Source organism: Hypanus sabinus, chromosome 26 (genome assembly GCF_030144855.1).
Source record: "Hypanus sabinus isolate sHypSab1 chromosome 26, sHypSab1.hap1, whole genome shotgun sequence".
NCBI classification, from domain to species: Eukaryota; Metazoa; Chordata; class Chondrichthyes; order Myliobatiformes; family Dasyatidae; genus Hypanus; species Hypanus sabinus.
This window is the reverse complement of record NC_082731.1, coordinates 33,135,695-33,160,287: the sequence shown is the minus strand read 5'-3', so window position 1 is coordinate 33,160,287 and position 24,593 is coordinate 33,135,695. Positions and strand designations below refer to the sequence as shown.

At 45.4% G+C, this 24,593-nt stretch overlaps 1 protein-coding gene across 2 annotated transcripts in view; it reads left to right on the top strand.

The window, feature by feature from the left end:
* LOC132381418 (gremlin-1-like) overlaps window positions 1–24,593 on the top strand; it is a 121,013-nt gene that overhangs the window by 16,551 nt on the left and 79,869 nt on the right. For both annotated transcript variants that reach the window (XM_059950812.1, XM_059950811.1), the window contains exon 2: window positions 6,446–6,501. In XM_059950812.1, coding sequence (XP_059806795.1) covers window positions 6,494–6,501 — 8 coding nt within the window. In that variant the 5' untranslated portion in view covers window positions 6,446–6,493. The remainder of the gene's footprint in view (window positions 1–6,445; window positions 6,502–24,593) is intronic.

The window sequence follows — 24,593 nt, the reverse complement described above, 5'->3', positions numbered from 1 at the left end:
GATTCACACCACCAGGTTCAGGAGCAGCTATTACCCTTCAACCATCAGGCTCTTGAACAAGCGGGGATAACTTCACTCAACTTCATTTGCCTGATCACTGAACTGTTCCCACAACCTGTGGGCTCACTTACAAGGACTTTTCACTCACTTACAAGGACTTTTCATCTCACACTTTTGATACTTATTACCTATTTATCTGTCCCGAAGTCCAGAAGAAGGGTCTCAGCCCGAAACGTTGACTATCTATGTATTTCCATGGATGCTGCCTGACCTTCTGAGTTCCTCCAATGTTTTGTGCAGCCTTTCTCTCGTTGATTATTGTCATCATGTCTTTTTTTTTAATACTTATGGTATTTGCACGCTGGTTGTCCATCCTGTTGGGTGGGGTCTTCCTCTGATCCTATTCTGGCGGCCCGCACACGCGGGACTCGAACCTCCATCATCGGGAGCCGCGGGCAGACACGCGGTAGCGCGCTCGGGGCGGACCTTCCGGGGTCGGTCTGACGTCACGTCCGCCCCGCGGGTCGCAGGGGCCCATGGGAGGAGAGATTTAAGCGCGCGATTTTGAATCGGCTCTTTCTCTGCCTCCGTGCGTTTCCTTAGTAGCGCGTTGGGCGCGACTACACTATTATAGTTATTGGATTTACTGAGTATGCCCACAAGAAAGAGAACCTCACGGTAGTATATGGTGAAATATCTGTACTTTGATTTACTTTGACCTTTGATGAAAGTGGGAACAGAGGATTGTATTCATTGACTTCAAAGGACCACATATCATGATTTGGATGTGCAGAATAGCTTGTTTCTATCCAATATTTTTTATTCTCTCATCAAACATGACAGACCTGGTGTGGTGAACTAAATCTGGACACCCCCCCCCCCTGCTGAATGGTCCTGTGGCTCCACCCACAGACCCCTGTATAAAGGCGATTGAGGCCTGAGCCCGGCCTCTCAGTCTCCAGGATGTAGTATGGTGGTCAACTACTGCTTGTTCCTTCTTCCAGTCAATAAAATTGATGCACCATCAATAACTCACTCTGAGACGTAAAGGCGAGATCCACAAACCTGCCTGTCCAGGTAGACCCATTGCCTCAGCTTGTTCCTCCCCACTGAACTTATATACCCCACCCCCCCCCCATCAGGAAGGCCTTAAAAGCTTCTCTGTAGACCCCAGACCCAACTGGTTCCCCTCCATCACCACTCTCTTCAGTCTGGTGGAACTCGTCCTCACTTACAACAATTTCTCCATTGACTCTCGCATGGGTCCTGGCTATGCCTGCCGGTTTGTCGGCTATATGGAACAGGCTATGTTCTACACTGGTGTCCGTTTCCCACTTTTCCTACTGTGGTGAACTACATATACCTGTCTGGACATGCCCCCTGCTGACTGCTCCTGTGGCTCCCCCCACAGACCCCTGTATAAAGGCGATCGAGGCCTGAGCCCGGCCTCTCAGTCTCCAGGATGTAGTATGATGGTCAACTACTGCTTGTTCCTTCTTCCAGTCAGTAAAAGCCGATATCTCGCCTTCGCGTCTCAGAGAGAGTTATTGATAGTGCATCACCTGGGCAGTGTATTTTGCCCACTGCTGAACAGAGTGCCATGCTATAGGTCATTAAAAGTCACGTGCACTCATTGGCCACTTTATTACATACTTCATGAACCTAATAAAGCGGCCACTGAATCTACACTCCTGGTCTTCTGCTGCTGTCGCCCATCCACTTCAAAGTTCGACATGCTGTGCATTCACAGACGCTCTCCTGCATGGCACTGTTGTAACACGTGGTTATTGCAGTTACTGTCACCTTCCTGTCAGCTTGAGTCAGTCTGGCCATTCTCCTCCGACCTCTGTCACTAATAAGGTATTTTTGCCCACAGAACTACCGCTCACTAAATGTTTGTTCTCAGCATCATTCTATAAACTCTGATGATCCCAGGAGATCAGCAATTTCTGAGAAATTCAAACCAATTATTCCATGGTCAAAGTCACTTAGGTCACATTTCTTCCCCCTTCTGATGTTTGGTCTGAACAACAGCTGAACCTCTTGACCATGTCTGCTTGCTTTTATACTTTGCTGCCACATGATTGGCTGATTAGATACTTGCATTAACAAGCAGGTGCACAGGTGTTCCTAATAAAGTGGCCACTGACTTTACAGGCCTGATAGGGTAAGTACAGTCAGATTTCTTCCCGTAAGGATGCCAGTAAACCAGATGGGATTTGACAGCAATCCAGTATTTTCATGGTCACTATTCTATTAAATGGCACAACATTTTTATTCCATATTGATTTAATCAATTTAATCTCCCCACCTGCTGTGGCAAATTCCAATCTCATGCTTCCAGATCAATTTGTACAGCCCTTCAGAAAAGCAAGAGGCCCACCACATATTCTTGATAGTATTTAGCTAGCCTGCATGTTATCGAGTCATCCTGAGTTGCTTCAAAGCTAACATGAAGCCGTAAAGATGTAACTAAATTTAAAACGCAATTGGGATCACCGTCCATCTTAGTGCGATAGCTACTGCACAGGCTTGAAGTCAGCTGCACAGAATTTTAAACTTAGTCGGCTCCATCATGCGCACTAGCCTCCACAGTATCCAGGACATCTTCAAGGCACGGCGCCTTGGGAAGGCAACATCCATCATTAAGGAACTCCACCACCCGGGACGTGTCCTCGTCTCATTGCTACCGTCGGGAAGGAGGTACAGAAGCCTGAAGGCACACACTAAACGATTCAGAAACAGCTTCTTCCCCTCTGCCATCCGATTTCAGAATGGACATTGAATGATCTTTATTGCCATTGTACATAGATACAATGAAACTCTGTTTGGCTTCCTCTCAGGCAATCAAACAAAGCCGTAGATAAAAACAGGACAGTGATAGAAAAACAGTATTAAATAGATAAGTAGCAGAAAAAAAGTTACAGCAGCATCAGAATATCACAGTAATGCACAAAGTGCCGTTAGTGCAAGTATTTGAGTCCCTGTGTGTGCTCACAGTTTCAGTCATTGTTCTGTGGGAGTGGTGTGATGGAGGCCACAGCTCTGGGGTAGAAGCTGTTCCCCAGTCTATTTGTTCTGGCTTTTAGTGTCCTGAACCTTTTGCTGGACGGCAGTGGGTCAAACAGGGAGTGGCCGGGGTGTGTGGTGTCTCTGGTTCTGCTGATTGAATGGACATTGAACCCGTGGTCACTACCTCACTACTCTTTTTTAATTTCCTATTTTTTTGAATTACTTATTTAATTTAGCTATTTAATATATATCTACTTACTAAATTTCACAGTTTTCTTTTTCTCTATTATTATGTATTGCATTGTACTGCTGCCACAAAGTTAACAAATTTCGCGACTCATGCCAGTGATATTAAACCTGATTCTGGTATGTTTTCTCAAGGGTCGGCACTGCCTTAGCCTCCTGAGCTGCATGGGCAGTTTATACACAGTCCTTTCCAAGCCTGAACTCGGCCCTGTCATAAACAAGAAAACTTTGGCAGTTTAAGGATATATTTCTGCAAGCATAATAGAATAATTTTCGAGGTAATACTCTTGGATCGGCAACAGAAGGTGACTGTGGCCAAATTTTCTGTAATAAGATCACTTGATTGTTAAATCCTCAGAGGAGCAGTTTTGGAAATTGGTTACAGTCTCTGGGCATTAGGACGCTGGCGGTTATCTGCACGGAGCATTTGCTGTTTGTCTTGGTGAACTTAATAATATCACAAAACTCACATATCTAATGGAGCTCCTGTGCTTTATTGGGGTATTTTATATACATGTTCTGCGCGCAGACAAAATAATTGTGACTTCCAAATTATCAAGATGCTTCGGAGATTCTGGGGTGATTTCCTGTTGGCAGAAACCTCTTCAGCTGGTGCTAAACATATGGGGCTCTCCAACACTGAAAGTAATAGGACAAAGGGCAGAGATAATCTGAGAGGGAAATTAGATAAATGCTGGATGGTGAAAGTTCAAAGTTTAAAGTTCAAAGTTAATTTATTATCAAAGTATATATATATGTGTGTGTGTGTGTGTGTGTGTGTGTGAGACCATTTACAACCCTAAATTTATTATCTTGTGGGCATACTCAAGTCAAGTCGTCACTTTTATTGTCATTTCGACCATAATTGCTGGTACATTACATAGTAAAAATGTTACAACGTTTTTCAGGACCATGGTGTTACATGACACAGTACAAAAACTAGACTGAACTATGTAAAAAAACAACACAGAGAAAGCGACACTAGACTACAGACCTACACAGGACTGCGTAAAGTGCACAAAACAGTGCAGGCATTACAATAAATAATAAACAGGACAATAGTGCAAGGTGTCAGTCCAGTCTCTGGGTATTGAGGAGTCTGATAGCTTGGGGGAAGAAACTGTTACATAGTCTGGCCATGAGAGCCCGAATGCTTCGGACCCATTTTCCAGACAGCAGGAGGGAGAAGAGTTTGTATGAGGGGTGCATGGGGTCCCTCATAATGCTGTTTCCTTTGCTGATGCAGCGTGTAGTGTAAATGTCCGTGATGGTGGGAAGAGAGACCCCGATGATCTTCTCAGCTGACTTTATTATCTGCTGAAGGGTCTGAAGGGTCAGATGGTGCAATTTCCGAACCAGGCAGTGATGCAGCAGCTTAAGATACTCTCGATACAACCCCCATAGAATGTGATGAGGATGGGGGGTGGGAGATGGACTTTCCTCAGCCTTTGCAGAAAGTAGGGACGCTGCTGGGCTTTCTTTGCTATAAATAAAACTATAATAAAATCAATGAAAGATCACACCAACTTGACATTCAACCAGTGTGCAAAAGACAACAAACTGCAAGTACAAACTAAAAGAAATAATAATAATAAATAAATATTTAAAAAACGACTTGAAGAGTCTTTGAAAATGGGATCATTGGTTGTGGGAACAATTCAGTGACGGGGCAAGGGAAGTTGAGTGAAGTTATCCTGTTTGGTTCATGAGCCTGATGGTTGAGTGGTAATAACTGCTCCTGAACCTGGTGGTGCGAGTCCAGAGATTCCTGTACCTTCTTACTGATGGCAGCAGCGAGAAGAGAGCATGTCCTGGGGAGGGGAGGGGGGGGTGGGTGTCGCCATTGAAAGGACTGGAAAGAATTGAAAGTGTAATGAGAAGAAAGATGTAGGAGGGGATTTGCTAGGACACCTTTCTTAAGCTAACTGGCCTGGTTACGTGGCTGTAAACTCAAAGCAGTTCTATATACAAAGTTAACGTTACTAATTCAGTTTTTATTTCAGGCCAAATATTATTGATCTAACATGTTAATAGGTTCAAATTCTTGCCTCTGTCTGTAAGGAGTTTGTACCTTCTCCCTGTGGTGGCATAGTTTTCTCTGAGTGCTCTGGTTTCTCCCACGTTTCAAAGGCGTATGGGTTAGGGTTAGGAAGTTGTGGGTGCTATCGGCGCTGGACGCATAGCGACATTTTCAGGCTGCCCCAGCACATCTTCGGACTGTGTTGGTCATTCATGTATATATAGCTAGGGTGCCTAAGACTTTTACACAGCATTGTATTTGCCGACAAGGAGTTTGTATATCTGGTGCGAACAAAGGACGTTGGGAATGGCGGGAGTGGAGACTGCGGGTGGGGTGTGGGACAGGTGGCAGAGAGGGGGTGGTCCGGGTACAGACTCACCCACCCTTGAGACACCAGGCAAGGTCACTTAATATCAAGCAACTGATTTATTGATCATTACAGAATGTCTCTCTGGTGCTTCCCACTCCCTTCCCCTTTTCCCAGCCATGATCCCCCTCTCCCTGTCCCCTTCCCACTCTCAGTCCACAATAGAGACCCATATCAGAATCAGGTTTATCATCACTCACATACGTCATGAAATTTGTTTTTATTTCCGGCAGCAGTACAGAGCAATACATAAAATTACTGTAGTTCTGTGTAAAAGTCTTAGGCACCGTAGAATATTGTATATTTGACTAAGACCTCTTAACATCGATACACATGTGGCAAATAAGGCTAATTTTTAATATTAGAACATCAGAATTAGGAGTGGAAGGAGGTTGTGTAGCCCCTTGAGCCTGCTCTGCCATTTATTGTCCTGGCTAGACCTGTGCTTCAGTCACTCTCCTCCCCATCTTCGATCCTCATCCCCACTTGTTGCTGAACAACCCACCAGTCTCAGCCTTGGGGATACTCAACCGGTGAATATCCACCACCCTCAGAGGTGGCAAGTGTCCGAGATTCCCAGTCCTCCATCTGAAGGCATTCCTGTGTGGGTGGAGTCTAAGAGGGAAGCCGCAGGAAGTTCCAGGAACTTGGACCTGGAATGTTGAGGCAATGCAGTCGAGAGCTGAAAACCACACAGGCCAGTGGATAACTGGAATCTTACACCCTCGCCTTCTAGACCATGCAAACTTTGTGAGGATTACTCAAGATGACTTGCTAAAATGCTGCATTCTGCCTTCTAGGTGGCGCAGAGTGGCCATCGTATTCTGAAGCCCTTACAACGAACAGATATGGTGAGGTGAGTGAGGTGGGAAGTTACTTCGGTCGTCTATCTTCTGTCTAGCTGGAACTTCAGTCTTTGTGCATACTCCTAACACCTATGAGTTTTTTAAAAAATATTTCAATCTGTGAATCAACAATTCAGGGATTATTTTTAATCTGTGGTGTGAAGTGGGCACCAGGAAAGGTTGTGGGAAAGGTAGTGTACTGACACACTGTCGAAGCCTTGTGCAAAGAACCTGCGGCCTGAGAGGGCTACAGGTGGCTTACCGATACTGTGGAGTGGCAAAGCACTCAGTAATCGCCGGAACTGTGCTGGAAACCTCCCAGCCTGCAATATCTCCTCAGCCCCAGCCCCAGTCCATTCGGCACGGACTAGAAGGGCCGAGATGGCCTGTTTCCATGCTGTAATTGTTATACAGTTACAAATGCCGCTCCCGCCTTCACCCCAATGGTTTCCCTGGGTTCCGATCATCACGAAGGTAAGAGTTGGTGGATGGGAAGTGAGCTGGGCTCACTTGTGTCAAAGCCAGAAGAGAGCATGTCCCGGATGGTGATGGGCGCTGCTTCCTCGTGGCAGGGCTCCTCGTAGATGTGCCCTATGGTTGGGGGCGGTTTTCCCTCGGAGGGATCGGGCTCTTCCGTTCCTGGGCATTGGCGATTCCGCCCCAGACCGTGATGCGGCCAGTCAGGATACTCCCCATTGTGCATCTTTAAAAGCTGGTCACAGTTTTAGTTGACGTGCTGAGCCTGTGCATGAGAACCCCTAAGAAAGCAGAGCCGCTGTTGTGCCTTTTTTGTGATGGCACTTACGTGCTGGTTCCAGGATAGATCCTCTGATATGGTAGCACCAAGAAATGTAAAGTTACTGACCCTCACTGTCTCCGATCCTCTCATGAGGACTGACTACAGCCCGCAACTTCTTCCTTCTGTAGTCAACATTCAACTCCTCGGTTTTGCTGACGCTGAGTGGGGCATCACCTAATGGGATTTTTAACCCCCTTGCTATACACCCTCTCATTTACGTATTTACTCACACCCGACCATCCTCCCGTTTGAGAGTCAATGATGGTAAGTAAACACGGCAGGCGGACTCCTTTAGGGTCTACGGTACTTGGGAACACCCATCAGTGTGGAGAGCTTTGGGAATTGTAGACCGGGAGCCAGCAGTTCCTCTTTGGGCATTGTTGCAGTTACGACATCTCATTCTGCTGGCGATAAAGCCATAGACCTGGACCTGAGGCAATTGTGCTAGCGTTTCCGACATTTCTGAGTTTTCTCACGACCGATTTTACGCTTGAGTTCTGAAGCAGAACTCTCGAGGTTGTGGGCAAACTGCCTCGTGTTGTTAACGAATGCCCATTTCTAGAGCGCCCATCCTCAGAATCAAAAGTGCAGAATGAAATAAGCCGTGGGTATTGACCCAAAAGAAAATGACAGTTGGTTCAAGGAAGAGGGTATGGGCCAAATGAGACTGCTCCCCTGGGAGTTAGCATGGACTTGATGGGCTGAATAGCCCTCTTCTGTGTTGTTACCGGCATTAGATAGGTTCCAAAGGCCACTTTGTTGGCACAACCCTGCCTGCACGCAGATAAGTGACACTGGGAGTACTGGCATTACTTGGAAAAGCTGGAAATGGAAGTTAGTTCTGGAATTTTATAATTATATTTCTGAGAAGTTCTCTTATCTCCTGAAACTGAATTTAAATACACCCTTGTTTGGATTATTAGTTAATTTAAATAAAACACGATTATGGGGCTGGTAATGGATGTTCAAGATTAATGAACTGTTGTAAATATGCCCGTAATAACTCAAGCAAAAGTATAACTTTTGGTTGAAGGGACTGCAGGGCTTAGAACAGGAATTCAAGACCACCAGATGTGTCATGGAAAATCTGGATGGTCCCGTTCTGACATGCCTCTACTCTGGACTTTTCCAGTTCTGACAAGAAGTCTTTGGTCTGGAGTATCCACAGTGCTTTCCTCACCATAGACGCTGCCTACCTCCAGGACTTTTTTGCCTACATTTCACATTTTCCACAACTGCAACCTTTGGGCCATCCGATAGGATTGACTCTTCAAGAAGAAATATCCCAAAGAGCGGTTAAGTCACACCTAGCAGAAAGTCAAAGTTCAAAATGCATCTATTCTCAAAGCATCTATAATATAGACAACCTTGAGATTGGTCTTCTTACAGGCAGCCACAGGACAAAGAAACCCCAAAAGGACCCATTAATAAAGGCCAACAAACACTCAATATGCATAGAGAAATAAAACAAATTGTGCAAAAAAATAAAAGTAAGCAAATAGCATTTGGAACGAAAGTGAGTCCTTAGATATGAATCCTGGAGCAGACCACAGCCTTAGCCTCAGTACAGCGCAGAGCGGAGCAAACATCACGGAACAGACCTGACCCTTCCCTCTGATCCCGACACCCTGCCTTTTCGAGCCACCCAACTGGTGTCTAAATCATCCGAACATCGGGTCGTTCCTTGTGAGCTGCCGTAACCGGTGACAGCTTGGAACTGCGTTTGCCACAGTTGACTTCCCCGGCTAGATTGAGGCAAATGACCTAGTGGTAGTCAGCCCCAAAGGAGGTCCTGCAGGTCAGAGGACTTGCAGCTGTGGGCCAGGTGAGCAAGCTGCAAAGGTAGAACTTCTGCACAATTTCGTCACCCATATGCAGGGGTGGATTGGCAATGCTTGAGAACCATCCATTGGATTCCCACAACTATCTTGCCTGGTAACATTACAGTCATCACTTGGAAGGAATAAATATGTAGAGACTTCAAAATAGTTGTATGTTTCTGCAGTGTAGGGGGTGATTACTCTTCTGAGAGTATTTGTTCTAAGAAACTTCTCATTACTACCATCGGGGAGATGGTACAGAAGCCTGAAGACACACACTCAATGATTCAGGAAGGACAGATTCAAATCTCAAAATTCAAAGTAGGTTTATTATCGAAGTATGTATACATTGCCGGACAGTGGTGTAGTGGCATCGGCCCCAGACTTTGGAGCAGGTGGTCCTGGGTTCAAATTCGGCCGGCTTCTGGCATGCTTTTCATCCCTGCTGGGTTGAGCACTGAGCTAGCAACTCGGCCCTGTATAAAGAAACGGCAAGGTTGTTGCCCGATGCACCACGAGGCGCAGAGAGAAATAGCATACCACATTACATATATACATTGTACAACCTTGAGGTTCGTCTCCTTACAGGCAGCCGCAAAACAAAGAAACTCCAAAAGAATCCATTAAAAAAAAGACTGTCAAACACCCAATGCACGGACAGAGACAGAGAAAAATATGCAAACGATAAAAGTAAGCAGATTGCTTCAGAACTGAAGTTTTACAAAAGACATGAAGCCAGGCATCACTAAACCCGGAGCAGGCCGCAGCCTCAGTTCAGCTCAGAACCGAGTAAATATCTCGGAGTAGGGAGCAGAAGCAGGCAGAATCGACCCTTGCCTCGCCTCCGGACCCGACACCAGGACTTTTAAACTTGGCCCAGCACTTAAATCACCCAAACATTGGGTCATTCCTTGCTCTCGGACTGCACTGGGGCCTGAAACCCCTGCCAGCACGATTCGGCCTGTACCTGACCTTTCCAGTCTGGCCCAGCGATGTTGGGGTTTTCCTCAGGGACCTTACTCTACCTTCATTTGCCTTGATCTTGCCTTCCCTGTGCCTCCGCCTCCGCCGCTGCTCGCCTCTCCATTGATCAATATTAATATAGTGTTATCAATAAGGTATTTAATAATTTTCTTTGATGTGTTTTTTTTTACCACCGATAAGTAGTCCACTCCATCATCAGACTTTTGAAATGTTCACGAACCCATGAGCTTTACTTCATTATTCCTTTTATCTGTAATTTTTATTTTTGAAATTTATAGTAATTGTGGTCCGAAGAGCATGTTCCAAGACTGTAGAATATAGAACAGTGCAGAACAGCAACATGCTCCTCGGACCACAGATTTTTACCCAGCTAAGTAAGCTAACCCGTTCTCCGTGCATGAGGTCTACATCCCTCCATTCTTTGTACGTTCATATGCCTGTCCAAGGACCTCTCAATTGCCTTTGTTACAGCTGCTTCCAGGAAGAACTCCTGGAAGAGCATTCATAGGCACACACTAATCTCTCTGCCACAAAAAAATGTCCCCCTCTCATCTAACATTAGACATTTCAGTACTGTGGAGAAGCCACTGGCTGTCTTACTCTATCTAGGTCTCTCATAATTTAATAAACTTCTACCAGATCTCCCCTCATCTTGGCAGCACAACACTCGACAGTACCAGCGAGCCGGGTTCAATTCCTGCCACTGACTGTAAAGATTCTGTATGTTTTCCCCCATTACCGCTGGGGTTTCCCCCAAATGCTCCAGTTTCCTCCCAAGTCTAACCAGTCGGTAGGTTAATTGTCCTGTGATTAGGGTGAAATTGCAGGTGTCTGGGTGATGTGGCTTGAAGGGTCAGAAGGGCTTATTCCACATAAATAGTTAGATCTTCTGCCTCTCTGGAGAAAGCAATTCAAGTTTGTCCCACCTGTCCTTATATTTATAGGCATCCGTTAGTCTTGTGAGACCGTGGATTTGTGCCTTGGAAGGTTTCCAGGGCGCAGGCCTGGGCAGGGTTGTATGGGAGACCGGCAGTTGCCCAAGCTGCAGGCCTTCCCCTCTCCACACCACCGATGTTGTCCAAGGGAAGGGCACTAGGACCCAAGCAGCTTGGCACCGGTGACATCGCAGAGCAATGTGTTGTTAAGCGCCTTGCTCAAGGTCACAACACACTGCCTCAGCTGAGGTTCGAACCAGTGACCTTCAGGTTACTAGTCCGATGCCTTATCCACTAGGCTGCGCGCCAACTGTCCTTATACTATATGTCCTCTAATCAGGCCAGCTTGAGGAAGTCTCTGCCTGCTTGCTATCAGCATCTTACCTACAGCATGAGCGGATCCAACACTGTCGACCACCATCAAGAATCCGGGCTAAGCCATCTTCTTGTAGCTGCCATCGGGTAGAACCAAAGCATGAGGTCCCACACCACCAGGTCCAGGAACAGCTACTTCCCTTCAACCATTTCATTCTTCCACCCGACGGCACAGCCACAGTATGGTTACTGTGCATTATTTTCCATACCAGGCGGTGATGCAGCCAGTCAATATACTCCCCACTACACATCTATGGAACTCATCTTTGACTTTAATCTAGGCAATATCCTGGAAAACCTCTTCTGAACCCTCTCCATAGCTTTCATAGCCTTCCTATGATGCAGAGACTAGGATGAAGATCCTCCAGATCCTATGAAGACTTTGGTTCACTAATTATTAAAGTATTCACGATTGACCATTTAATGGACAGAGGTGTGGTAGAGATGATGAATCCTCAGGGATTCATTGACCCAGCGGTGCTGGTGGGAGCAGAAAATGATGGCAAAGGTTTCCCTCAGAGGAAATGCAATTCTCGGTTTTTGAAAAGTCAGAATGAGATGCCAAGTGGACAGAAGGATAGCCTCAGTTGCTTTGTCATTAGCGTAATTGGGAATACTCTCCCTCCCCCTCTCCTTCCTCCTCCCTCCCCTCTCCCTCCCCATCTCTATCCCCCTTCCTCCCCCTCTCCCTCCCCCTCTCCCTCTCCCTTTCCCTCCCCATCTCCCTCCCCACCTCCCTGTCCCTCTGCCTTACCCTCCCTCTCCCTCTCCCTCTCCCTTTCCCCTCCCTCTCCCTGCTTCTCCCTGACCCTCGCCTTCTCCCTTTCCCTCTTTATCACCCTCCATCTCCTTATTGATCTTCCTCTCCATCTCCCCCTTCCTCTCCCTCTCCCTCGCAGCCTCTATTTCATGCCCCGCCACTGCCTAGCAGTGGGTGTAAGCATCCATCCTCCCTGGGCCAGCCTTGTTCATGAGCGTGGTCCTGCCGGACGCACACAAGTGCTGTTCCAGAGCAGCAAGCAACTGCTGGAGGAACTCAACGGGTCGAGCAGCATCTGTAGCAGGTAGGGAATAGTCATGTTACAAGTCAAGATCATACCTCAGGACACTTCTGACCCAAAACGGCAACAGTTCCTTCCCTCCTACAGATACTGCATGACCTGCTGAGTTCTTCCAGCCAATTGTTTGTTGCTCCTGATTCCAGCATCTGCAGTCTCTGGTGTTCCTAGTTCAGACTGTCTCTTTGAATGTGATCAATCCCAATTCATTTTTAGGTCAGTTTGACGAGTTTCTGCACTACCACCAGTCTTCCATGTGGTGGCATACTGGGGCAATGGCATCAACACGGGTGATGCCAACAGGCTCACTAAACTGATTAGAAAGGCTGGCTCTCTTACAGGAGTCAAACTGGACACATTGGAGGCTGTGGTAGAACAAAGGACCCTCCAGAAAATCCTGGCAATTCTGGACAATGTTTCTCACCCTCTGCATGCCACCTTGGCTGAACAGAGGAGCACTTTTAGTAACAGACTAAGGCAACTGTGCTGCTCCAAAGAGCTCTGTATAAGGTCATTCTTACCCTCGGCCATTAAACTCCATAGTAAGTGAACCTATAGCCAGGGATGCAACCTTGTAAATCTTGTGCATCTCATTTTGAAGGAAACTTGGTTTTATTCATTCTTGCTCTGTTCTAATATTTGTATATCTGTGCATTTGTAATGCTATGGTGACACTGTAACTCCCTGTGCTATCAATAAAGAGTCTACCTATCTATCTAATTAATATTAATATGAAGCACACCAACAATTTAGTACACCACAAATAGGTATAATTCATTTTCTGGACATTTCCCTCCTTGCTTGCTTATCTGGGCATAGTTTCCCTAAAGGCTCCTCTGACCAGGATGACAGTGAAATGGGTTCAGTGCCAAGGAAGAAGAGAAGATTTGGCCTCGTGGACCTTCCCGATCTGGAGCATCTACCCATGCTTCACGTTCAAGGTCATGTCTGTCCAACCATATGGATTCGTTGGCCAGCAAGATAAAAAGGGCAGCCAGGAGCGTTCCTAGAAACACGGAAAATCAGAGTTTTAGAATTTTGTGCGCTGTTCTTCTGGGAACCCTTATCTGTTTAAGCTGGAGGCAGAGTTCCAGTTGCATGAGGAGAGATTACAGAGAAAGCAGAAACACAACCAAATGTGGTGAATAAAAGCAAACACACTCACAGACCTTAATTATGGGTATATTTAAGGCAAAGGCTGGTAGATTCTTGATTGGTGAGGGCATGAAGGGTTGCGGAGAGAAGGTAGGAGATTGGGGCTGAGAGGGAAATGGATCAGCCATGATGAAAAGGTGGAGCAGACTCAATGGGCCAAATGTTAAGGCTGTGATGCGACCTGTCAGGATACTCTCCACTTTGCATCAATGGAAGTTTGTCAAGTTTTTAATAAAGTAAAGATGCTGTCGTGCTTCTTTGTTACTGCCCCCCAACCATCAGGCTCCTGACCAGAAGGGGATACCTATACTCAACTTGACTTGCCCCATCAATGAGATGTTCCCACAACCAATGGTCTCGCTTTAAGGACTCCTTATCTCATGCTCTCATTATTTATTGCTATATATTTATGTTTGCATTTGCACAGTTTGTTGTCTTCTGCACTCTGGTTGATCTTTCACTGATCCTGTTATAGTTACTATTCTATAGATTTGCTGAGTTTGCCCACAGGAAAATGAATCTCAGGGTTGTAAATGGTGACATATTTGTATTTTGATAATATAAAATTTAATTTGGACTTTGAACTTCATGTTTACACTTACATACTGGATTTTATTCTGATATGTAGTAAACACAAGGTGGTGATTGTGGGAGATTTTAATTTTCCACACGTAGACTGGGAAGCTCATTCTGTAAAAGGGCTGGATGGTTTAGAGTTTGTGAAATATGTGCAGGATAGTTTTTTGCAACAATACATAGAAGTACTGACTAGAGATGGGGCAGTGTTGGATCTCCTGTTAGGGAATGCGATAGGTCAGCTGACAGATGTATGTGTTGGGGAGCACTTCGGGTCCAGTGATCACAATAGCATTAGCTTCAATATAATTATGGAGAAGGACAGGACAGGACCTAGAGTTGAGATTTGTGATTGGAGAAAGGCTAACTTTGAGGAGATGCAAAGGGATTTAGAGAGAGTGGATTGGGTCAAGTTGTTTTATGGGAAGGATGTAATAGAGAAATGGAGGTCATTTAAGGGTGAAATTATGAGGGTACAGAATCTTTATGTTCCTGTTAGGTTGAAAGGAAAGGATAAAGGTTTGAAAACACCATGGTTTTCAAGGGATATTAGAAATTTGGTTCGGAAAAAGAGGGATGTCTACAATAGATATAGGCAGCATGGAGTAAAGGAATTGCTTGAGGAATATAAAGAATGTAAAAGGAATCTTAAGAAAGAGATTAGAAAAGCTAAAAGAAGATACGAGTTTGGTTTGGCAAATAAGGTGAAAGTAAATCCGAAAGGTTTCTACAGTTATATTAAAAGCAAGAGGATAGTGAGGGATAAAATTGGCCCTTTAGAGAATCAGAGTGGTCAGCTATGTGTGGAGCCGAGGGAGATGGGAGAGATTTTGAACGATTTCTTCTCTTCGGTATTCTCTAAGGAGAAGGATATTGAATTGTGTAAGGTGTGGGAAACAAGTAAGGAAGTTATGGAACCTATGACAATTAAAGAGGTGGAAGTACTGGCGCTTTTAAGAAATTTAGAAGTGGATAAATCTCCAGGTCCTGACAGGATATTCCCCAGGACCTTGAGGGAAGTTTGTGTAGAAATAGCAGGAGCTCTAACGGAGATCTTTAAGATGTCATTAGAAACGGGGATTGTGCCAGAGGATTGGCGTATTGCTCATGTGGTTCCATTGTTTAAAAAGGGTTCTAGAAGTAAGCCTAGCAATTATAGACCTGTCAGTTTGACATCAGTGGTGGGTAAATTATTGGAAAGTATTCTTAGAGATAGTATTAATAATTATCTGGATAGACGGGATCTGATTAGGAGTAGCCAGCATGGATTTGTGCGTGGAAGGTCATGTTTGACAAACCTTATTGAATTTTTTGAAGAAGTTATGAGGAATGTTGACGAGGGTAAGGCAGTGGATGTAGTCTATATGGACTTCAGCAAAGCCTTTGACAAAGTTCCACATGGAAGGTTAGTTAAGAAGGTTCAGTCGTTAGGTATTAATGCTGGAGTAATAAAATGGATTCAACAGTGGCTAGATGGGAGATGCCAGAGAGTAGTGGTGGATAATTGTTTTTCGGGATGGAGGCCGGTGACTAGCGGGGTGCTTCAGGGATCTGTTTTGGGCCCAATGTTGTTTGTAATATACATAAATGATCTGGATGATGGGGTGGTAAATTCGATTAGTAAGTATGCCGATGATACTAAGGTAGGAGGTGTTGTGGATAATGAGGTGGGTTTTCAAAGCTTGCAGGGAAATTTATGCCGGTTAGAAGAATGGGATGAATGTTGGCAGATGGAGTTTAATGCTGAGAAGTGTGAGGTTCTACATTTTGGCAGGAATAATCCAAATAGAACATACAGGGTAAATGGTAGGGCATTGAGGAATGCAGAGGAACAGAGAGATCTAGGAATAACAGTGCATAGTTCCCTGGAGGTGGAGTCTCATGTAGATAGGGTGGTGAAGAAGGCTTTTGGAACGCTGACCTTTATAAATCAAAGCATTGAGTGCAGAAGTTGGAATGTAATGTTAAAATTGTACAAGGCATTGGTAAGGCCAAATTTAGAATATTGTGTGAAGTTCTGGTCACCGAATTATAGGAAAGATATCAATAAATTAGAGAGAGTGCAGAGACGATTTACTCGGATGTTACCTGGGTTTCAGCACTTAAGTTACAGAGAAAGGTTGAACAAGTTAGGTCTCTATTCATTGGAGCGTAGAAGGTTGAGGGGGAATTTGATCGAGGTATTTAAAATTTTGAGAGGGATAGATAGAGTTGACGTGAATAGGCTGTTTCCATTGAGAGTAGGGGAGATTCAAACGGGAGGACATGATTTGAGAGTTAGGGGGCAGAAGTTTAAGGGAAACACGAGGGGGTATTTCTTTACTCAGAGAGTAATAGCTGTGTGGAATGAGCTTCCTGTAGAAGTAGTAGAGGCCAGTTCAGTTGTGTCATTTAAGGTAAAATTGGATAGGTATATGGACAGGAAAGGAGTGGAGGGTTATGGGCTGAGTGCGGGTAGGTGGGACTAGGTGAGATTAAGAGTTCGGCACGGATTAGGAGGGCCGAGATGGCCTGTTTCCATGCTGTGATTGTTATATGGGTTATATGATGGTCAGAATCAGGGTCTGATATTGCCAAGGAATTTACAGTTACTGGCTCTCTCCACCTCTGATCCCTTCATGGCGCATGGACCTCCTGATTGGGAATCATACAGAAGCAACGATGAGAATGGTGATAATGGACACTGAGGGCAACACAGTGTTGCAGAAGGTAGAGCTGCCATCTCTCAGCTCCAGCCCCTCTGTCACAGAGCGGAGAAAGAGGCCATTCAGCCCCACTCCTCCACCGTGCCTTCCGGCGCCAGTCCCAGTTATCTGCATTTGCCCCACATCCAGTGAAACCAGGGGTTCCCAAACACGGACCCCTTGTTTAGTAGTATGGTCCATGGCATAAAAAAGATTGGGAACCCCTGTTCTAAGCCTTTCCTATCCATGAACCATTCATTTTAGTCCCTGAGGTCCATTTGAGGACATCCTTCAGGAGGGTGAACCCATGAAAAGGCATCTGTCCCATAAGGTGTAACTGGCCGAGTACTGAAGAACTGTAATAATCCATTGGCTAGCATGTCTACCAACATCTTCAGGATCTTGCTTTGGCAGTGTGCAGTACCCACCTACGTTGAGTAGACTTATGTCACACTGGTGCCCGAGAAGAACATGGTGACCTGTCTCAATGGCTATCTCCCAGTATTGCTTACAACCACTGTGATGAAGTGCTTTGAGAGGCTGGCTATGAAGCACATCGATTCCTGCCTGAGCAGTGACCTGGGTTTGCTCCAATTTGCTTATTGTCACATCAGGTGTCATTCCATTGGCTCATCACTCAGCTTCGGAACATCTGGACAGTGGAGGTGCACACATCAGGATGCCCTGCGTTGACTAGCTCAGCATTCAAAACTACCACCCTCTTGAAACTGGTCATTAAGTTCCAAGATCTGGTCTTGAGTACCCCCTGGTGCAACTGGGGCTCTCGACTTCCTCACATGAAGACCACAATATCCATCAACACAGGTGCATCACAAATCCATGTGCTTAGCTCCCTTCTCTACTTCCTTTATAGGTATGATTGTGTGGCTAAATTCAGCCCCAGTGACGTGTTTATGACACCTCTGTTGCTGGCCAAATCAAAGGTGGTGTTGGAGAGGAATACAGGAGAGAGATTGAAAATCTAGTTGAAAGGTGCCACAACAGGGACCTCGCAATCTCAGCAAGGCCAAGAAGCTGAGGAAACTACTGGAGGTCCATAATCGGAGGTCAAGAGAGTCAGTAACTTTAAATTCCCTGGTGCTACCTGATTCTAATTCCTGTTATCAAATCAGATCTTAAACACAAAGTACACTGCAGATGTTGTGGTCAAAGCAACATGTACAACACGCTTGAGGAACTCAGCAGGTCGGGCAGCATCCGTGGAAATGAGCGGTCAACGTTTCGGGCCGGGACCCTTCGTCAGGACTGAAGAAGGAGGGGGCAGGGGCCCTATAAAGAAGGTGGGGGGAGGGTGGAAAACCAATCAGAGGAAAGATCAAGGGGTGGGGAAGGGGAAGCAGGGAGGGGGTTGGCAGGAGAGGTGAAGAAAGAATGTAAGGGGAAAGCACTATGGGTATTAGAAGAAGGCAGAATCATGAGAGAGGTGATAGGCAGCTGGAGGAGGAGGCAGAGTGAAACTGGGATGTGGGAAGGGAGAGAGAGGGAATTACCGTAAGTTGGAGAATTCGATGTTCATGCCAAGGGGCTGGATACTACCCAGATGATATATGAGGTGTTACTCCTCCAACCTGAGTTTGGCCTCATCATAGCAGTAAAGGAGGCCATGTATGGACATCTGAATGGGAATGTGAAGCAGAGTTGAAATTGGTGGCAACCGGGAGATCCTGTCTGTTGAGACGGACGGAGCGGAAGTGCTTGACGAAACGGTCCCCTAATCTGCATTGGGTCTCGTCAATGTAGAGGAGGCCGCACCGGGAGCAATAGATCACCCCAACAGACTCACAAGTGAGGTGTTGCCTCACCTGGAAGGACAGTTTGGGTGGTAAGAATGGTGGTAAGAGAAGAGGTGTAGGGACAGGTGTAGCACTTATGCTTGCAGGGATAAGTACCAGGTGGGAGATCTGTGGGGAGGGACGTGTGGACCAGGCAGTCGCGGAGGGAACAATCCCTGTGAAAAGCAGAGAGGGAAAGATGTACTTAGTGGTGGGGTCCTGTTGAAGGTGGTGGAAGTTGTGGAGGATAATATACTGGATCTGGAGGCTGGTGGGGTAGTAGGTGTGTTGATCAAATCAGATCTGTTGTGGATCCAGCATGCAGGTTCCATCACAAAGAAGACACAACACTACCTCTATTTTATTAGAACTTTGCACAGATTCGACATGTCAGCTAAAAATTTGACCAACTTCTGTAGATGCACAGTGGAGAGTATCCTAACTGGTTGCATCACAGCCTGCTATGGAAACACCAATGACCAGGAGCAGAAAATTGTACAGAAAAGGACAGATGCAGTCCATCACAGGCAAAGTCCTCCCATCATTGAGCACGTTTACAAGGAACACAGCCACAAGAAAGCAGCGTCCATCAACAAAGATCCCCGCAATCCAGGCCACATCCTCTTCTCATCAGGCAGGAGGTACAGGAGCCTCAGGTCCCACACCACCAAGTTCAGGAACAGTTATTACTCTTCAGCCAGCATGGATAGTTTAATTCACTTCAACACTGAACCGGTTCCACAACATGTAGACTCACTTCTATGGACTCTATACTCAAGTTCTCAGTATTATTTAATTTTTTGTTTGTTTTTATTTGCACAATTTGTCTTCTTTTGCGCGTTAATTGTCTTTGTTTATGTTTGTCAAAATTCTTGTGTATTTCTTTATTTTCCTATAAATACCCGCAAGAAGATGAATCTTTGGGTAGTATATCAAAGTTCAAAGTAAATTTTATTATCAGAGTACATATACGTCACCATATACAACCCTGAGATTCTTTTTCCTGTGGGAATACTCAGCAAATCTATAGAATAGTAACTATAACAGGATCAATGAAAGACCAACCAGAGTGCAGAAGACAACAAACTTTGCAAATGCAAGTATAAGTAAGTAACAATAAATAACAGGAACATAAGGCAATGAGATAAAGAGTCCTTAAAGTGAGATCATTGGTTGTGGGAGCATTTCAATGATGGGGCAAGTGAGTGTAGTTGTCCCCTTTCGTTCAAGAGCCTAATGGCTGAGGGGTAGTAACTGTTCTTGAATCTGGTGATGTGCATCCTGATGTCCTTGTACCTTCTTCCTGATGGCAGCAGTGAGAAGACAGCACGGCCTGGGTGGTGGGGATCTCTGATGATGGATGCTGCTTTCCTACAACAGCGTTTCATGTAGATGCGCTCAGTGGTCGGAACAGTTATACCCATGAGTCACTGGGCCAAACCCACTTCATACAGGCACTTTGACAATAAGTTTACTATGAGTTGGCTTCAAGGTTTTTAATTGTTTTAATGGGTAGCAGCCTCAACCACTTCCTCTGGTAGCTGGTTAGAAACACAGTGCTCACAGTGAACGTGTGTCCCTTAGGCCCCTTTTAAATTTCTTCCTTCTCACCTTAAATCTGTGCCCTCCAGTTTTAGATTTACCTACCATCCACCTTATCTATGCCCTCTCATGATTCAATAACTGCTAGAAAGTTACACCTAGACTCTTGCACTCCAGAGAAAACAGTCCTACGTCAATTCTTTCATCATAGCTGAGAACTGGCAGAAGGACTTCAACCCAGGTAAGAGTGAAGTGGTTCATTTTTGAAGACAGAATATGATATTAATGCTAAGACTCTTGGCAGTGTCAAGGATCTGAGAGATCTTGGGGTCCGTGTCAATAGGACACACAAAGCTGCTGTGCAGGTTAACAGTGTTGTTAAGAAGACGTATGGTGTGTTGGCCTTCATCAGCCATGGTATTGAGTTCAAGAACTTTGAGGTAATGTTACAACTATATAAAACCCTGGTCAGACCCCACTTGGAGTACTGTGTTCAGTTCTGGTCACCTCACTACAGGAAGGATGTGGAAACTATAGAAAGGGTACAGAGGAGGTTTACAAGGACGTTGCCTGGATTGGGGAGCGTGCCTTATGAGAATAGGTTGAGTGAACTTGGCCTTTTCTCCTTGGAGCAAAGGAAGATGAGAAGTGACCTGATAAAGGTGTATAAGATGATGAGAGGCATTGATCGTGTGGATAGCCTGAGGCTTTTTCCCAGGGCTGAAATGGCTAACACAAGGGGGCACAGTTTTAAGGTGCTTGGAAGTAGGTAACCAGGGGATGTCAGGGGTAAGTTTTTCACAGAAAGTGATGAGTGCGTGGAATACTCTGCCAGTGATGGTGGTGGTGGCGGATACAATAGGGTCTTTTAAAAGACTCTTAGGTAGGTACATGGAGCTTAGGAAAATAGAGGGCTATGCACTAGTGAAATTCTAGGCAGTTTCTAGAGTAGGTTACATGGTCAGTACAACATTGTGGGCCGAAGGGCCTGTAATGTGCTGTAGATTTCTATGTTCTATGTTCAATCCTAACCTCCAGTGCTTTTTGAGTGAAATTTTTATGATCTCCTTGTGATCTTGTGGGCTAATCCAGCTTGCTCCCACATCCCAATGATGTGCACATTGGTAGATTCATTTGACACTGCAAATTGCCCCTAGTACAGGGGTTCACAGTCAGGGGTCCACCAACCCCATGCTTAATGATTTTGGTCCAAGGCATAAAACAGGTTGGGAAGCCCAGCCCTAGTATGTAGATGAATGGTAGAACTTTGGGGGTTGCTGACAGAAAGTTGGGAAAGTGAAACAGGATTAAAGTAGGATTAGTGTAATAGGTGTTTGATGGCTGGTTTGGAGCCTGTGGGCCTGAGGCTCTGTGATGACTGTGTTCGATGTAATCCTTATCCTGATTTCTATTTCACTCCCTCCAAGAATTTATTTACTTACTTACTGCCCCTTACACCGCTGGGACTTAGGACAAAAATGAAGGTCCTCCATCTCTGTATAGAAGGATTCTTCATTGCTGTTTCCATAACGATTGCTTTTTGAGCGGTCAGGGTTGCAAGCCCTGAGCTGAACCCCTGAACCTGGAGATCTTGTTCTGGCCTCTATCCTTTGACCTAGTTGGCATGGGTGACCCTACCAGCAGTCAAAGCACAAAGCCCTGACTCTAGCCAACATAGCTCTCCAGGTCATTGAGGCACGCCTCCAAAACCTACAGCAAGGCTGTGGCCCTCTTGGGGATTTTACTTAAGAGAGGAAGGGCTTCCATAGTGTATTCTCTCTTGGGTACACTAAATTAGAAGTCTAGTCTTTACTCTCCAGCCCGTTTTCCTCTTACAACGTCATGCTCACAGTAACTAAATGACTGTTTAATGCCCTAGGAATGCAAGGACAGGATTCACCAGTCTTTGGCCACCACCAAATAGGCATTTGCATTTCTGCAGTTAAATTGTTGTGGCCCTAGTTGGAGGATCTGAAGTGAAGATCACAGGATGATGATTGGGACCAGGCTGTAAAGGAAGATAACTGTCTATGTGTTCTTCAGGTCTTCATCAGCGATTATCCTATGACCATAAGTTCTAATGACATAGAGGCAAAGTTAGGCCATTCAGCCCATTGAGTCTGTTCTGCCATCCTATCATGGCTGATTTATTATCCCTCTCAATCGCATTCTCCTGCCTTCTCACTTAACCTACATCATCCTTACTGATCAAGAGCCCATCAATCTCTGCTTTAAATATCAGACGGCACAGTAGTGTAGTGGTTAGCACAACAGCTTACGTCATAGGTGACGCAGGTTCAATTCCTGCTGTTGCCTGTAAGGAGTTTGTACATTCTCCTGAAAGGTATAATGGTTGATAGGACATCGTTGAGACATTGCTGGGTACTGCGGTGTAAAGTGCCTATTCCATGCTGTATCTCAATAAAATAATTAAATATACCCAATTAAATTCCATCACCCTCTGGCTAAAGAATCAAGTGGTGGTATGCCTTGAGGTATGGGGTGGTGATCAGAGCCTGCAAGGGGCTCAGTCAAGTGAAGTGAGATGGAGAAGGAGAACCATGGATAGAAAATAATTCATATCCATGCTATCATAGGCTCAGGAAAAGGTCCTTGAACGATCAGAGAGGTCGCTGAGAATCGGATCAGAACATTGAAGATCTGGCTGTTGTGACCTGGGTGTGTCACAATTCATTGGTGTGAATTGCATAGAGGTGTGCAAAAATTGCAAAGCAGGACAGGGACTTGCAAAGATCGCCATCCAAAGTTATATTGGCAAATGCTGATTGTTCCAGAAGTGACTTAGCTTGAGTTCGCCAGATGTTACACAGGAGACAACATCACCCCTGAATATCAGTGATTATGAATTTGCTTTAGGTCCCACTCAGTCTGGAAAGTACTCAGACCATCCAGAAATTGCCACAATAAAGTTATACTCCTGATCGAGTCAACTTTAACAGAACAGCTTAGTGTGATGAATTCCTCTGGTGTTTATCTTTCACGTGTCGTAGAGTTGGGCTCACCAGGAGAACATGCTTTCCTCCAGACGGGATGCGTGAAGGAACTACCCGTCCTGGGAGACAGAGGGTCTCTAAAACGGGCAGTGACCCCAACCAGAGAGGACAGGCTCAGCACAGAGTGCCAGCTAGCTTACCTCGAAATGGCTCAAGGGTGGATCGTTGCAGCCTTCTTATTCAGAGGCACCACCCCACGAAAGTGGGAGAAGGCGAGAAGATAATCTGCTCAATATCGTAGGTCTCTGGGTCTGGTTTATTGCTGATAGGCAGTATAAATATGACCGCAATTCAGGAGGACTCAAACTACCTCAGCACTCTGGGAAGATGTGAATGAGTGCCATTAATGTTAGCTCGCTTTCTTTACACATACATTATTTAAATTGTGATAAAGCAGATAAACATGCACAGATTTCACCTTTTACACATTGGGTTGTCAGTGTTTGTGGGCAGTTTTTCACTGATTCTATTGTATTTTGTGTTCTGCTGTGAATATCTTCAAGACAAAGAACCTCGGAGTAGTATATGGTGACATGAATGTACTTTGATAACAACTTTATCAAAGTCAGGTTTAATAGCACACACATATGTTGTGAAACTTGTCTTTGCAGCAGTAGTACAATACAATGCATAATAACAGAAATAAAAAAAGTAGTGAGGTAGTGTTCATGGGTTCAATGTCCATTCAGGAATCGGATGGTAGAGGGGAAGAAGCTGTTCCTGAATCGCTGAGTGTGTGCCTTCAGGCTTCTGTACCTCCTTCCTGATGACAGAGGGGAAGAAGCTGTTCCTGAATCGCTGAGTGTGTGCCTTCAGGCTTCTGTACCTCCTCCCTGATGAAAGCAATGAGAACAAGGCATGACCTGGGTGATGGGGTCTTTAATGATGGACCCCATCTTTTTGAGGCCCCACTCCTTGACGATGTCCTGGATACTACGGAGGCTAGTGCCCATGATGGAGCAGACTGAGTTTACAACTCTCTGCATCTGTGCAATAGCCCCCACCCCCAGCCCCCAATACCAGATGGTGATATGCTACATTTGTCGAAATTTGTGAGTGTCTTTAGTGACATACCAAATCCCCTCAAGCTCCACATGAAATATAGCTGCTGTTGTGGCTTTTTTGTAGCTGCATCGATATGATGGGTCAAGGATAGACCCTCAGAGATACTGACACCCAGGAACTTGAATATACTTTGAACTTTGAACAAGCAGGCTTAAATACTTGCCTGCCTTTCATTGCACGGCAATTTTTTGTCACACACGCTGAGCTCTGCTTTGTAGATGAACAGAATTTTCATCTACCCCTCACGTAGGATTCTCTTGCTGGTACTCCACTGTGGCTGTAGTTGCTGGTAAGAGTTCAAAG